The 16,494-nt window shown below is 38.7% G+C and overlaps 2 protein-coding genes across 2 annotated transcripts; one reads left to right on the top strand and one right to left on the bottom strand.

Annotated features, from left to right (window-relative positions):
• Positions 1-8,050: 8,050 nt before the first annotated feature.
• Positions 8,051-11,682, top strand: LOC120294792 (BTB/POZ domain-containing protein At4g08455-like). The gene is made up of 2 exons (XM_039315304.1): positions 8,051-8,409; positions 10,755-11,682. The coding sequence occupies exons 1-2, from the start codon at positions 8,092-8,094 to the stop codon at positions 11,217-11,219; spliced, it is 783 nt and encodes a 260-aa protein (XP_039171238.1). The 5' UTR covers positions 8,051-8,091; the 3' UTR covers positions 11,220-11,682.
• A 1,673-nt stretch (positions 11,683-13,355) lies between these two features.
• LOC120294564 lies at positions 13,356-15,565 on the bottom strand. The gene is made up of 2 exons (XM_039314720.1): positions 14,919-15,565; positions 13,356-13,434 (listed from the first exon to the last, which is right to left on the bottom strand). The coding sequence occupies exons 1-2, from the start codon at positions 15,563-15,565 to the stop codon at positions 13,356-13,358; spliced, it is 726 nt and encodes a 241-aa protein (XP_039170654.1).
• Between the last annotated feature and the right edge of the window lie 929 nt (positions 15,566-16,494).

The following is a 16,494-nucleotide window of genomic DNA, read 5'->3' as shown; positions in this document are numbered from 1 at the left end:
CCAAGCTTTGCCTGAAAATCAATTAGGTTGTTTTTATTTTTCATTTATTTTACTTTATTTTGTTTATATTCTTTAGTTTAGTTATTTAACTGGATCACAATGTTCACTTTATGAATCTTGTAGGCATTATCCTCAAGAGTTATCCCTAAGATTATTGTAATTATTAATTTGACCCGTAAGATGTTGGGTCATTTTTTTTAATTATATTAATTCTTGGGGTTTGTCGATAGTATTTTAAGTGTTGAATCAATATAATTATTAATTTGATTCATAAGAATTCGGATCAGATTTTTGGTTCTTTCGATCTTTTTGTCGTGATAATTGGGGTTAAGATAATCGTTAATTTGACCCGTGAGACAACAGTTATTTTTCCGATTATTTTAATCCTTTATTTGATTGAATATTTTGATTGTTTAGATTTAATGTTTAGTTGATAATTGCTTGTTTTTTGAAAACCACTAAAAATCTAAAAATATATTTGAATTAGAATTCAGCTTGTTTTGGAACATTTTTTGTTATCTTGCATATCTAGAATAGAGATTTTATTCCGAATTTAGAAAAATATAAAAAAACAAAAAATGCATTCATTTAGGTTGTTAGTTTTATCATTATTTGAATTGCATGTGAAATTTTAATTTCGAAATTAATATAAAAACACAAAAAATCATTATGCAAATATCATGTTGAATTAGGGCATTCTTTGCACGTCATTGCATATTAGATAAATTGCATGTTAGATTAAGATAATATCTTAGTTTAAATTAGGATTTAATGTGACTTGATCCTTAGTTTAAATTAGATAGAATTTTAATCTAGCTAGATCATTTTTTCATTTTTAAATAGAAATATCAAATGCACGACATTTAGTTTTTATTAGGTTCATTTAATTAGAACTTCCTCGTCATTAGACTAGGTCATTTAATAAATATCGCATAACATATAGCTCGCATATTAAATTGCATGTTGAATGTCATTTTAGTTGAAATAATTATTGCATTGCATCGCATTGCATGTCATTAGAATTAGGTCATTTAGATTGCATTTAATTATTGCATTTCTTCATGTCATATAGTTTAGGTCGTGCTGCCATGTCATATTAGATTATTAGCATGCATCGCATGATTTTCATTAAATAAAGTGAAAACAAAAATTGAAATTGCGTGTTAATTAGAAACCATATCTAGGGTTGTTGATATGGATTTTAATTTAACACTGCAGATGCTTTCGTTGCTTTGGGGTAAGTTCTGTATTATTTAATTGCTTTCTTGAGTGTTAAATTGGTGGTATGCGCACACGTGTGATCACCTCACATGTTAGGAAGTTAAATTAAAATCAATTCAATTGCCAAACATTTTTTGAAAATGAAATAAAAGGTACCTAAATGGCATTAGGATAGTCTGGTGTAACCAAGTCCCCGAACTCATGAATCTCTGGTTCGTAGGAGTAAAGTAAATCTCCCGTTACGTTACTTGGGTTTCTAATTGACCCACCAAAAATAGATTAGTGGCGACTCCTGATTGAAAATCATTTGCATGTTAAAAATTCAAACCTAAGTCGCGAATTGGTATGGGCTTGGGAGAGCCCGAGCTAAGCTTAAAGACTTAGTAATCCATTAACCTAGGTTTAGGTGGTGAACCCGAAAAAATTGGGTCGCGACACCATGCAAACCCTCAGTCAGTTTATGCACAATCCAAAGCAGTCACACATGAACGCTGCACTCAAAGTGGTAAAGTATTTGAAGAAATGTCCTGGACTTGGGATTCTCCCCTCCAAGAAATGTGATATGAGGATGACTGCATATTGTGATGCAGATTATGCGACCTGTCCAATGAGCAAAAGGTCCATAACCGGCTTCTATATCAAGCTAGGGGATTATTTGCTTTCATGGAAAACAAAGAAGCAACTGACTGTTTCATTATCCTCAGCAGAAGCATAATATCGAGCCATGGCAAAAACCACATGTGAAATAGTGTGGTTACGTGGATTACTTCGAGATCTTGGAGTACAAGTTGAAGGGCCAACCAAATTATTTTGCGACAATGATGCGGCCCTCAAACTTGCCTCAAACCCTATCGTTCATGAAAGAACGAAACATATAGAAGTGGACTGTCATTTCACACGAGAAAAAATCCAGTAAGGGATAATCGAGACATAGGGGATTCGAACAGAAGAACAACCAGCGGATGTCTTTACCAAGCCTTTGTGTCAAAGCCAGCACGCGTATCTCTTAAGCAAGTCAGGTGTCTTGGATATCTACAAGCCACCAGCTTGAGGGGGAGTATTGGAAGATACGCAAGAAGATTCAGCACATCATTCAAGGATCAATCATGGTCAATTAGTATTGGATCAAATCAGATCCAATTTGTAAAATATTTAGTTGCTTTTCTTATACATATTTTGTATTATAACAATAGTGGTCGTTGTACATTATAACACACACAAAGAATACAAAGAAAATTATCTCGTTTTTTCTTCTCGATTTCTTCCCCTTCATCTTCTTTCAAAATGGGAAACATTGTCATAGTAGATGTGTATACTACTACCATAATATGTTGAATCTTGGTTTTCCTATTCAATAACATGTCCTACTGGCTTAGGAATTATTCTGTGATTTCCATCATGAATCGTACCGGCCTAAATGCATCGTTAAGGTTGATTTTTGTAAAGCCTATGACTCGGTGGATTGGAATTTCATTGAACTAACCCTTAAAGCTTTCGGCTTCCCTAGTGTGTTTATTGACCGTATCATGGCTTTTATCTGGTTGCCCATGTTCTCCATCTCCCTAAATGGCAAGCTTCATGGTTTTTTTCTCGAGTGGAAGGGGAATTCGTCAGGGTGACTTGATGTCTCCTTACATCTTCACTCTGGCTATGGAAGTATTCATTGGTATCCTTAATCGCCAATCTAGTAAGCCAAGCTTTGATTACTTTTGGAGATGCAAAGCTACTAACCTCTCCCATCTCTTATTTGCGGAGGATGTCCTATAATTCTTGAAGGCCAGCTTGACCTCGGTGCGACTCTTAATGGATGGGATCCATCTCTTTGCCGACTGGTCAGGCCTTTTACCCAATCTTCGCAAGAGTGATATATTTATCTCGGGAGGACCTGCTTCTCTTACGGATGCCCTGGTAAGTGCCTCAGGCTTCCAGTTAGGATCTCTTCCTTTTAAGTACCTTGGTGTGCCTATTATATCTACTAGACTTGGGAAAGTAGATTGTGCTACGTTGGTGAACGTTATCACCTCGAGAGTCCAATCTTGGACCGACCGATTCTTGTCCATGGCAGGCAGGTTGCAATTGATAAAATCGGTCCTCCACTCTATCCAGGTGTATTGGTCGAGTGTCTTTATATTGCCTTCTTTGGTTATTAAGCGAATTGAACAAATCTTTCGACAATTCCTTTGGAAAGGACCTACCCTGGGTTTGGGTGGGGCTAAGGTGGCTTGGGATGATGCTTGCCTACCTAAGGAGGAAAGTGGGTTGGGGATTCGATCCATTCGAGTAAGTAACTTGGCAATCATGATCAAGCACTTATGGATTCTCTTTACTGATAAAGAGTCCCTATGGTGTAAATGGATCCATTCAAACTTCTTAAAGCATAAGAATTTTTGGATTGTGCCTAAGCCAACGTTTTGTTCATGGGCTTGGAAGAAATTACTTGGTCTCCGTAACTTGATCCAGCTTCAGTTTAGGTGGAATATTGGCGATGGCTCTTTAGCCTCCTTTTGGTTCGACTCTTGGCATCCTCGTGGCCCTCTCTATAAGATCTTCTCTAATCATGATATCTATCGCTCCGATATTCCACGACTTGCATCAATTAGAACTGGTTTGGCAGCCCTGACCACCTTGTCCACGTTTGCGAATGTTATTGCGACCTGGGAGGAACCCCTCTCGAACCTTAATGGGGAAAATGACCGACTGGTTTGGCTGGGCCACCCCTCTGGTATCTACTCTTCAGCTTATACTTGGAATTTCCTGAGGTCGAGGAAGCACTTAAGTCACTGGTTCAGGTTTATTTGGAGCCCCTCTCTCCTTCCTCGATATCAAACTCACTTGTGGCTGATTACTCACAATCGTCTACCAACTCAGGTGAGGTTACTCTCCCATGAAAGAATCCCGGATGTGTCTTGTGCATTTTGTTCAATTAGACCAGATTCAATCGATCACTTTTTTTTTGGCTGCTCCATTACTCGCGACCTTGGGCCTTTTGGGTGGCAAAGTTTAATCTTCCTTGGAGAATGCAGGCTTGGAAAGAGAACCTTTTGTGGGCTATTAAGCACTTATCTGATCTAGGGTTCCACCAATCGATAGCTCGGTTTACCTTTGGTGCCTTATGTTATCTTGTCTAGAAGGAGAGAAACAATATCATCTTCCGCAACCAATAGCTTTTCCTCCCAACTTTGAAAGCCCATCTAATCAAAGCTGTTAAAGACAAGGCCTTTACATTCTCAAAGGTCTTGGATAACCCCCGCAATAGACATCTTCAACTTAGCTGGGGTATCCACCCTTCTATCTTTGAGTAAGTGTTTTGGCCTACTACTGAAGTGATGATATGGCCGTTCGTTTTTGTGCCCCGTTCGTGTTTTTCCTTGTATTGAAGATGCTCGTGGGTCGCCCCCTCTTCCTCCTTGCTTGGGAGGTTCTATACCTCGTTTTTTCCCTGGGTCTTTTAGTTGTTGATGTTGCCGGTTCCAGTTCACTCGGCTGCTGCTTCGATTTGGTTGTAACCTAGTTTTGTTGGGTTGTATTTCTGCCCTTCCTTTTCGTTTGTTCTTGTCTTGCTTTCTGCCCTGGCTACGCTATTCGTTAGCCTTCTTCCAGCTGCTTGTTTTCCCGTTTCTTGTATCTTTCTCTGCAGCTTGGGTTGGCACCCTTCCACTCAATTGGTATTTCTCTGACCCTCTGAGTACAAGTTTTTTGGTGCCAGCTCTTCTTTGCTGTACTATGTATAGCTTCCTGGTTCACAAGTCTATCTATAATACTTACCTTTACCCAAAAAAAAATGTGAATATAGTATAAATACATGTGTTATCTATATGATACCCACGGTTTTTCTCTCCACTCCAATCTCTAATTATACAAAGTCCATATATTTTCATTTTCTCCGGTAGACACGGTTTTTCTGGAGCTAATGTCAACTAATTCCTCTCTTTCTCCCATCTTCTAGGTGACATCTCCTTATGGGAATAATCTTCCCCGCAATAAAATTGTGACCCACGGTCAGCTTTCATTTACAACTTCCGAGGCCGGGAGCTACTAGACAAATTTCTGCATTGGTGGAAAACATCAAGAAGGTGCTGGTTTGACAGTTGGCCTTGACGGGAAAATTGGAATCGCAGCTGAGATCTGGGAGTCAGTTGCAAAAAAGGAAAGATTCAGGTCAAATATGTGAAATATTGCACTTATCTCTATGCTTCCGAGATTGGATTGGATAAATCCTCTGTTTTCTTTCATAATATATTCACCCTATAACCTGTAGGGCTTGAACTGGAGTTGATGAAACTTGAAGGGGCTGCGCCAGCCCTACATGACAATCTGATTTATTTAGACAACAGGTAATTTACTTTCTTCTACAAGATTGGCTAGATTTGGAATACACAGCAAATTACGCGGATAGGATGATAATATTATCAACACTCCCTGCAGAAAGCGTTAGTGCATCAGAATCTGCAAAATTGTTTATCACACATGACGGTCGGTTTTATTTTCTTCCTGATTTTGCAATTGTAAGCTCAACATATTCCTGAGCAGCTGCCTCATCCCCAGATAAGAATTGGTGGTTGTGGAATATGAATGTTCTACTTTCTTTCTTTCAAATGCTGAATTTTTTTATCAAATGTAAATTCTTCTACAGGCTCACTTCGCAATCTGATGTGCGAACATTTTAACTAAGAATAGTGCACAACTGCATAATAAGTGTGAAGTGTCATTAGCCGCAACGATTCACTTCAGGGTTGTCTTTTTATTCTGGGTTTTCTACGTCTCTTAGAAGTTGTTTGTAGTCGAAAGTTTATATGTTCTAATCCTGTGGATAATGTCACTTTTACGGCTACTGAGATTGCTGTTATGTAGTACGATTTCTAATCTATTAAAAGGTCCACATCTTGTAACTATCTCAAGTTAAGAGAGCTAGATGGACAAAAATGAAATATTGCCGAACATAACTAGCTTTGCTAGTCAAGTTTTCCGATGATGTAGAGGGATATACATGCCTCACCATTAGTTTTTTTCTGACGGCAACATTAATATCTTCCCACGTTCACATTAGTCATTCGGAATCACAGACAAATATTTACTGGGTGAAACACGTGAAATTGTCATCGGGCTTGGTCCCGTGAGTTCCCTAGATCACCCAAGGCAGATCAACATGACCTATTGACCTTTTACCTGGTGCAACAAACATGAACATGAAAAGGATGTGTTCCAACGTAGGGAGGAGAGGAAGGATTTGGTGAGTCGTCCTTTCACTCTTCTCGAACGCCATATTCTTTGACTAACTGTTCAAGGAATCACAAAGGGTGAAAGGGGCTTTAATTTTCTGAAAGATCACCAAACAGTTAATTGTCCAAAGACTTTTAACTGGCATGTTCTATTGACCAAAAAAGAAAAGAAAAATTTGACATGTCCAAAATGAGTGAAATGCATCATCTCTCTTGACTTTTTTGAATATTTTCTAAATGTTTCTCACATCAAAGCTCAATGACAGGACGAAGTTTTCTAGGTTGGGCGTTTGGTCGGTATATATAAGATCGAATAAACTAATTGAGATTGAGGTCAAAATTTAATGATATGATTGAAAATAATTAAATTGCAATATATCCTAACCAAAAATAAGAACAAAGTTTGACGACCCCAAATGTAACAACTTGAAATATAGTCTTTCTTAACCGCACGCATTTGGCTTGTCTAAAATTTTCTATGCATTGTTGAGATTTCACCTAAATCATAATTAGGCGACCCATCGCAACAAAAGGTAAGCATGTTGGAACCCGTAAAAAGCTATTGTTGAATCCGTCAAGCATTCATTGAGCAAGACCAAGCTGTTGTCACGACAACGCGCGCGCACTTCACTTCAATCAGCGACGCTCTTCCGTTTTACAATATTTTTAACTAAACACTATATTTATAACCCATATGTATTTTATTGGTTGCCTTCATTTTATTGTATTATTAATAATATAGATTGCTTTAAATTTTTGCTGTAATCACTTCATGCTTGCCTCATACCATCGCATGGTTGAGTGCAAAAAGCACGAATAGAACATGAAAAAAAGAAAAAGGAAGAAGATACTTGGGATTGAGAATTACACACACACACACATATTTATATATAGGAGAAGTAAAGGAAACAGAAGTGAGATTGTACTTTCCTTAATAACATACCCAATTTGGAAGAGAGCTTCATAATTGTCAAAAATCTTCACGGAAACTGATTGGGGATGATAAATAATGAAAATTAACAATCCAAAGTAAAAAGTCATCTTAAAATAATTTAGATTAAATCCTATTTTAATTGAGAAACTTATCCTGATTAAATAGATATTATCCTAACATATAATCTAATCTGGAAAATAAATCTATCTATTTTACAATGTTATCTTATTGTATATTTTTCAAACAAGGAAATCAATCAAACAATATAAGTTATAAATTGCACAAGATAAGCTCTGATCACCAAAGATATCACATCAATTCGAACTTGGAAATAAATAAAACGGACCACCAGAGCTTAATGCTTGGAGATCAAGTTTAGAATTCTTTATTCAATTCGAAATTACTACATAAATGAAATGTGAAATTCTTGAGTAGTCTTCTTCCCTTTGAATGATAATCCTTTAAGGGTTGTAATTCGAAATTACTTGTCCATATGTATCCTTCCATAGGGCAAATTAATCAAATCACAATAAAGATTTCAGTGTTGTTGCGAGGATTTACTTCCCATTATTATAAATTATATTCTTCCTCTTTTTCCACCCGGAGGGACCGTGGGCTGCAAAAAATATCCGACCTTAGATTTTATTTCGTTCAGTTCCCAACTCGTCCTTAACAGAACCTCTTTCTGTCGCAGAAGTCGAGTGGCTTCGCAAGCGAATGAGCTCTCTCCCTCAGCAAATGCGGCGACCCTGCAAGGAGTGCTGCAAGGATGAGTGCGTCACTCTCGATTCCAGCAGCACGTGCGAGGAGTGTCACGAGAAGGCCAAACAGACTAAGGAAGAGCTCAAGCGAGAGATCGAGAATTTGAAGGCCGAAGTCGCCTTCTTGAGTTTCTGGTCTCCGACCGGCCGCCACCACCACCACCTCAGCGGTGGCTCCCATGGCCCCGGGTTCACCGACGTAGTCTTGGTCGCCGCTAAGGACGGTCCCACAGGAGACCCGTCTACGCCGGTGCCGGCTGATAGGGCTATTCTGGTGAGCATGAATTGCTGATTTTGCTTTGATCTGAATTTTGGGTTTTTCTTTGTTTTTTCTCTTATCTCCATTTAAATTTGGTTTTTTCTTCTGCCTTTCCCTGATTTCCGTTTGAATTTTGGAACTTCGGGAGAAAGCGCCGTTAGTTTGCAGTTGATTTTTGGGTGCGTTCCAATGCTCTGTTCCTTTGTCCGAGTTCCAATAGCCGGCGTGTCTCATAGGTGATCAACGGTTCAATTACGTCACAAAGAAATTTTAGAATAATTCCTGGTAAAAGTGAGGAAGATAGGATGCGGGGACGCTGTCTCTATGAGTTGTCTTAGTGATCAGCCAACGGAGGTATACTGGATCTTTGTTCGATAGTCTTAATTTCTGCAAAGTACGGGCTTGACTGTGAAATAATGCGAAGGAACAGTGTTATGAATTCAGTTGTCCGGGTTGAGCTATTAAGGTTTCTCAGATCTTTCATTTTAGTTGAGGCAGAGAGGAGTTATAAGAGAGGGAAAGAGCAATGCTCATAGAGGATTTCTTTAGAAGTTTTGTCTTCATTTGGCTCTCGTGGGCATTCTTGCAAACGAGTAATGATAGTTTGTACTGATAGATTTAAGGGGAACCTGTGGTGTGTTTGCTGTTGGATTTTTAAGATGACTATTATGTGTTCATGAGAATTTGGTTACATGGGATGTTGCTCACACAGTGGTACCTTGGCTTACTAGTTGACAGCGATCACTCTCTGCCCTCGCCACTTGGAAGTCCATGACAGGGTGGTAGCTTCAGTCTGAAAGCAAAGAGTGCCCCAAAAGTGATTTTACTTGAGAATATCGAGTTAGGGCTCGCACGATTAAGTGCTTCTGATACGCCAGAGGAGGTCTAGACAACCCCTTTAACAAGCTCGCCATCTTGAACTTTCATGCTGTCATATTCTTGAAGAACGTTACTTATTAATAGCTGAGTGAAATCCTCTAGCTATCTCCTGCCCGTCAGTTAAGCCAGCCTTCATATTTCTTGCGCATGAGGAAATCAATTAGGAGCAGCCACTCTAGAATTGGCAACAACGTAATGTAACAAACTTCGTTTCGGAAATGACTACGCCTGCTGCAAGCTACTCTTCAGAGATGCTTGGATGGGGGTCACATAAAAGATTTACATAATTACTATCCTCATTGTTGTGTATTGGAGTGAAGCTAACCAATTGATATGAAACTGCAATTATTCATCTTAGATTTATGCCTTTTGTCCACTTTAAATTTTATATAGTGGGTCACTACCAAACTAGTTCTGTTAGATCACTTCTTTCCTCCACAAACAAGTCTCGACTAAATCATCAAGAATTCTAAACATATGCATTCAATGATAAATATTATTGGTGATCCGGCCTCAAAAGGATGTTGGACCTCTTCCTTCTCTCTTTTCTGGCCTCAATAATTGCACGGACTGGTCTTGGTCTTCTCTCTTCTTCACATAAACTTAACTTTTTGTGTTTACTTGAGTTTTCAAGATGTAATGCCAAAGTTGGCAGAGTAAATAGTTGTTGAGCGTGTATAATCAGCATTATCAACTCAATATGAATTCATGCGACTCTTTTTCTAGAGACTTGCTGTAAAATTCTGCCACTGTACATGCTTGTGGCCAGATATATATGGTGAAAATGGGGGTTGCGTTTATATTTGGAACAGCATTCTGCTAAAGATGCATGTACATCAGACATTTTCACCAACAGATTGTCTTTTACTTCCTAGTCTGATGATAAACTCTCTCTTAGGTTGATCTTGAAGTTTTTATATTAGCTTTCATCTATTCAGGCATTAGAAGTACATATTTGTTTTCTTGGACTGGCTTTCTAGATCAGAGAGATTCTCAATTTTATTTTGCATTTTTTCCTTTTATTTGCCTTGAATGTGGCTTTGTTGAGTTGAGTGGAATGTTAATCCCAATATGAAGTAACATGTTTAGTAACTGAGCTGCTGGATACTTCATTGATTATGACTTTCACAAGATTTGATTTAACTGATGCTTGAGCCACCGGATATGCATTTTGCCTGCTGCTCGGTGCATTTCAATGGAGTTCTCAACTGAAAAATCACAAAAGCTTGAGTTATGGTCTTTCGCTTGGCATACGGGACTCATGAGCCCAACATAGTTTATGTAATTTTCGTAGATGATAATGATAGCAAGGACATGTTCAAAAGCTTTGCTTGCATGCTCATAATATTCATTTCAGGAGTTTCTTCAATTTAGCACACTCCGACACACATTGATAAAATGCATAAACATCTCCTATCAATCTACTTACTTTCACCCTGCAAGAATTGCATTTCTAAGTGCTCTTTTCTTTTTACTATCAGGCTGGCCGGTCTGCAGTATTTAAAGCAATGCTCGAGAATGAGAAGGAAGAAAGCCGAAATGGCACCATCAAGATAAGTGATGTGTCATACGATGCCCTCCGAGCATTTGTTGGCTATCTCTATGTCGAAGCATGCCTCGATGAGCAAATGGCGTGTGAGCTTCTGGTATTGGCTGAAAAGTACCAGGTGGAGCGCATCAAAGCTTATTGTGAGAAGTTCCTGGTATCCAAATTAAACTGGGACAACTCACTTCTATGCTATGCCTTCGCGCACCAGCACAACGCGAACCGTCTCCTTGGGGCTGCCTTGTCCTTAATCATGGACAACTTGGATGGACTCAGAAATCATCAAGAATACTTAGAACTCGTTGAAAAGAATCCACGCCTTGTGGTGGAGTTATATGAAGCAATTCTTGCAAAGCAGAAAAAAAATGCAGCGCCTAAGGATACTTCTGCGAAACAATAGTCTTGTCTGGAGAAAGGTATTTGGTATCCACAAGAAGGGGGCTTTTTTAGTGTTAATAATCTTTTTCCTACAGGAATAGGAGATTCTCAGATGATTATGATCACTGTGACTTTGGGGAGCATTTTTTGATTTACTAGTGAAAGCCATTCTTTAGGTTCGGTACCATGCATATGACTTTCTTAGGTTGATGTATGATAGGGACCAAACTTAGAAATTTTACCATCTGAGCTGAGAGTTTATTTATCTCTTTTCTTTAGGTTTGTTTGTTATTATAAGAATGTCTTAAGCCTGAAAATCCTGCCTTCTACTTCGTTGAGGAGGCAATTATGACATAGCGAAGAAATCCTCTAATGGACATGTAGAAGTTATGTAGGAAGCATGATATAGGCTGATGGAAACTTATTATCTTATCTTGTTGATGCAAGTGTTTTTCATTTCATAGATCAAACAGAACCAGTAAAAATTCCTTCGTTCTTGTATTTTCAATTGAGACCACTTATGACGCCTCCCATTGCTTTTCTAACTTGGGGCGGCAACTTATTATTTGTACTCCCGCTTTCCTTTCATTAAAGCTAACTTAATTCCGCAACTTCTAGTGCAAACATTTGTTTTCTAGTAATACTTTGGATCTTGATCTGGGTGATGATATTATCATTTTGTTATCTGAAGCACTGGTTGAGATGGATGTTATCTTGAATGTTTATGCATATAAACTTGATACATCTCTACAACCTATACCATTGAGTAAAGCAACTTGATGAAGTTAGTTCTGGCCTTGTTAATCGATAGAAAAATATAACTCGAATAACTTTTACCAAAGGTATTCAGATTAGGTAAGCAGCAACCTGTCACTAATTCATAGCTAAATGAGCAAGATCCCCCATAACCATGGTTCGGCCTTTAGGAACGCAGAGTGTCCGGTATTGGCTTTTATCATGTTTAGATGGGGTAGCTGTCTTCAAAAAAGTGGCGGTGTTTGTTGCTGGCATAATTAAAAAAAAAAAAAAAAAAAACACTTAACTTTAGATTGAGTGACAAATTTAATTTTAAAAAAAAAACTATCAACTTTAGATTAAGTGACAATTCTGATTTGATTTTTTTTTCTCTCTAAAAGTATTAACTCTAGGTTAAGTAACAATTCTGGCCCTAACTTTTTTTGTCTAAAAAAAAACCTTAAATTTTCACTTAAATCCCAAATTTGTCTCCCTTTAACTTAGAATCATTGATTGTCCCTGGCAATAAATCCATGTGCACTTGCTAGTTGGATTTAAAACATTATTCGTTGTCTTCTTTTTGGAGTCATAGCTTGGAGAATGATGGTGAAGCTGTTCATCTTTTATACTTCACCGACAAGTTAAAAAAATCTCTAGATTGAATTTCTTTGGCCAAACTTCACCGTTTTGTCGTAATCTGAAGCTGTAAACCATCGCTCATCGAGAGACACGATGGATAAGATCCGCCAAGCTCACGACTAGAACCTTTTTTCCTAAAAAAAAGGTTGACTTCGAGCAAAAAGTTAACGGTTTAAGTTAAACTTGGGATAATAATAAAAGTTTTGAGTTTTTATGGGATAAGAAAAAGTTGAGGGTAGAATTGTCACTCAACTTCAAGTTAGTTTTTTTTTTTTTTTTTTTTTTTTGCGAGACAAAATAATGAGGTCGAATTGTCATTTGACCTAAAGTTGGTGTTGCTTTTTAGGAATTAGCCTATTTGTTGCTTTATGCACCATCAAGGTACTTCCAATTCCTCTTGGCATAGTGCCTTGAACAACGGGGAATTTTACTTTTGACACTTTTGTCATTTGCAATAAAACTACCTACTCAAATGCATAGAATAACCTACTTAGATTTTAATATTATAAGAGTCATGGAATTTTAAGGGTGTTCTAATGAACTTGAGGGTGAACATGGACCTTCAATTTTGAATTTCAGCTCAATCATCGTTGCGTATAAGTTTTGTTACTTTCTTTAGTCTTAATTTAAAGTTTAAATTACTCACTTGAAGCTGGCTCGAAACACTATGCCAAAGAGCATCATGAGCAATGATCATTGAGAATCGCATAATCGGGTGGCACGGCGGGAGCAAGAAAATCAAATTTCAAATGTTACCTCCAGTAAATATTGCATTATAAATCTCCTATGAACATGCAATGCATGCGTCTCCCGGCCTAAGTTCCTTCTCTGTCAATCTCCACACGCCCTCAAAGGTCAAACAGCTGCATTTAGAAAAGTATTTACATTCCAATTCAGTCTTATTAGATTATCTAAGACATAGCTCATCAGTGCTACAAAGTAATTGCTTTGTCCGAGTACTGATGAGCCGGGCTCACAGCCATTCTAGTGAGCACTGGCTTTTGCTTGGTTCCTTGATATCATTGCTGATTTTGGTTTGATCTAAATTTCAGATTTTTCTTTGATTTTGCTCCGATCCTCATTTAAATTTTGGATTTTTCTTTGCGTTTGCTCTGATCTCTGTCTAAATTTTGGGTTTTTTTCTTTGATTTTGCTCTGATCTCCATTTAAATTTTGGATTTTTCTTTGGTTTTGCTCAGATCTCCGTCCAAATTTTGGTTTTCCTTTGATCTCGCTTTGAAGTTTGAGAACTTCAGAAGAGGCGCGAGGTCTACTCCACAGCTAAAATAGTTTGTAGAGTGGGTTCGAATGTTCTGTTCTCGCTCCAAGTTCTAATAGCGGGGTGTCTGATCAATGGTAAATAAGTGGTCGATAAGAAATTTTAGAATAGTTCTTGGCAAAAATGTGGATGATAATATTCGGGAACACGGTCTTTATCAGTTCTCTCGGCCATTGGATGACGAAGATGCGGCAAACCATTGTATCTTGAATCTTTGTTTGATAGTAATTTACATTACATTTTCATTTCCTTATAAGTTGGTGTATGTAACTGGGGTCCTCCTGAGATGATTCGGTATTCCGATAAAAAACATTTCTATGACCTGCACTTAGTTATTTCATTAAGTTGGAAATTTGACATCGGCCCATGTGAAGAAAATTCTAAAAATAGGAAATTTAATAAGTCAATGTATGAGACAATTTGAGGGTGGCAATTTACACAAACTAAATAATGATGACTCGATTTGTACTGAATTAAAGATACTTGTGAGCAAATCGGATCGCTAAAGTTTGGTATCATGGGGTTGTAAATTGCCACAAAGAAAACGATGAGATTTCAAAACATTAGGATGTGAAGGAACGCGTTAAACTCCTTCACGGAAACATAACGCAATTAATCTCTCCCTAACACATTGGTCCGATAGTTACGTGTGCAAATCTCGTCTCTCCACATCTCCAATATGACGGCATACGTACCAAACAAAGAAATCACAGAGATTCCCCCTAAACCCCCTACAATATTCGTACATAACAAGTCCCAAGAATATCCATCGATCACTTTGATTCCGACTTTGTCCTGATTAAAGTGCTAATTAATATTCCAATTAGTGAACGAACCCAACAAAGAAGTTAGTGAGATCCGTCATACCAATTAAAAAAAAAAAAACAAGAAGGAGCATGCCAAAGTTGAGTCGGCATGTTTTTTTTTTTTTTTTTGATCGAAAAAGGTAATATATTGATAATAAAACGGCACGTAGGAAAAAAGGAACCACCCTGGGCTTGGGCGTCATTACAAAGTATGTCTAGCATAACTTGAGGAGGGGAGACAATCCAAGTTGGAGAAAGAAACCCTCGTCCGTGGGCCTTGGCGGCCCAGTCGGCTAGGGCATTGGCTTCCCGACAGCAGTGCTGCACGCTGAGGTTGCAGAAGCTCTGAAGGAGAACAATGCATTCGGCGAAGAGGGCGCGGCACTCCCACGGCGGCAGACAGCACCGATTGAGGGTTTCGACAAGGATGAGGCTGTTGGACTCCACAACCAGGTGAGATGCGGTTAAATTTTGCTGTAGCAGATCCTTGAGAGTGAAAACTAAAGCTTGGATCTCTGTCTCGAGGGCAGAGGATGTGGAGACAGAGTGCGTGAAGCCTCCGATCAAGCTACCCGAGTGATCGCGAGCGATACTAGCAATTGCGCCCATTTGATTCGCTATGGGGAAAGCACCGTCCATATTGATCTTCACCGTTCCCTGCTGCGGAGGATGCCAAGACCGATTAGGGTTCAGCCAAGAGGAATGACCTGTCGAATCCTGCTGCTGGGAACATTTCTGGAGATTGGCCAGGGCAAAAGCTGATTCAACAATCTTATCCGGGGAGATGCGATGGCGGTGAAACAAAAAGTGGTTCTGAGCCTTCCAAATTTCCCATAGAAGGCTTGCTATTTGCTCAAAATTTGGTAAGCCCCTTTTCTGATTGAGGATGTTTGCTATCCAGGAGTCCATTCGGTTAGGGTTGTAAGCAATAATATTAATCTGAACTTGGGAATGATTCCATATACCTTGTGTCCATGGGCAATGCAAAAATAGGTGTTCTGTAGTTTCTGGGGAGGTAGAGGAACAGAGTACACAGACCGGGTCTGGGATGATCCTTCGACGGAAGAGATTGTCCTTCATCGATAACGCATTTTGGCATACAGACCAAAGAAAATTGCGTATTTTGGGTGTTGTTTTAACTTTCCATATCTGCTTCCAGACATGCTTGGGTGTTTGATGCGAAGAAGAAGCGTGAGTGAGTACCTGCTGGTGTGCTGATTATTGAATAAAATTATATCCACTCTTTACAGTATAAATACCATATTGAGTCCTTGTCCATATTAGTTTATCTGCAGTTGATATTGGCCAAATTTTTAACTGAATGATATGTTGTATAGTGATTTCATCAAAGGAGCGATTCAGAAGGTCAACATTCCAGTTGTTCAACGTGGGACAGATAAAACCAGCCACTGTTTGAGGTTCGTCTCTGAGAGCTGGACCACCCAGAATTCCGACAGGCAACCATTTATCCTCTCTAACCTTTATCGATTGGCCATTTCCCACTGACCATTGAAGCTTTGGACTAATTGAATCTCTACCTAACAGGATACTTAGCCAACCCCAGGAGGGTCTGTGACCTCTATCCGCATGCCAGAAGGTCTTGGAAGGAAAATACAAGCCTTTGAACATGCGGCTCCACAACGACGAAGGATCTTGGAACAGTCGCCAAGCTTGCTTGCCTAGGAGGGCCTTATTAAAGGTCAGAAGGTTTCGGAACCCCATACCTCCACAATCTTTTTTTGCTTTCAAAAGATCCCAGTTTTTCCAATGAATGCCATATTTGTTGTTGTTGTTTTGCCACCAAAACCTGGATACTTTCTGTTCAATAGATTTGCATA

This window comes from Eucalyptus grandis, chromosome 6 (assembly GCF_016545825.1).
Source record: "Eucalyptus grandis isolate ANBG69807.140 chromosome 6, ASM1654582v1, whole genome shotgun sequence".
NCBI lineage: Eukaryota > Viridiplantae > Streptophyta > Magnoliopsida > Myrtales > Myrtaceae > Eucalyptus > Eucalyptus grandis.
Note: the sequence above shows the minus strand (reverse complement) of the source record. Positions and strands in the feature narration are given on the sequence as shown.

Excerpts from the sequence above, each read along its gene's own strand:
- LOC120294792 (XM_039315304.1), top strand. The coding sequence starts at position 8,092 with ATGAGCTCTCTCCCTCAGCAAATGCGGCGACCCTGCAAGGAGTGCTGC. Across the intron at positions 8,410-10,754 it reads CGGCTGATAGGGCTATTCTG|GCTGGCCGGTCTGCAGTATT; the intron begins GTGAGCATGAAT and ends TTTTACTATCAG.
- LOC120294564 (XM_039314720.1), bottom strand. The coding sequence starts at position 15,565 with ATGGACTCCTGGATAGCAAACATCCTCAATCAGAAAAGGGGCTTACCA. Across the intron at positions 13,435-14,918 it reads GCCAAGGCCCACGGACGAGG|CTGTTTGACCTTTGAGGGCG; the intron begins GTTTCTTTCTCC and ends TTCTAAATGCAG.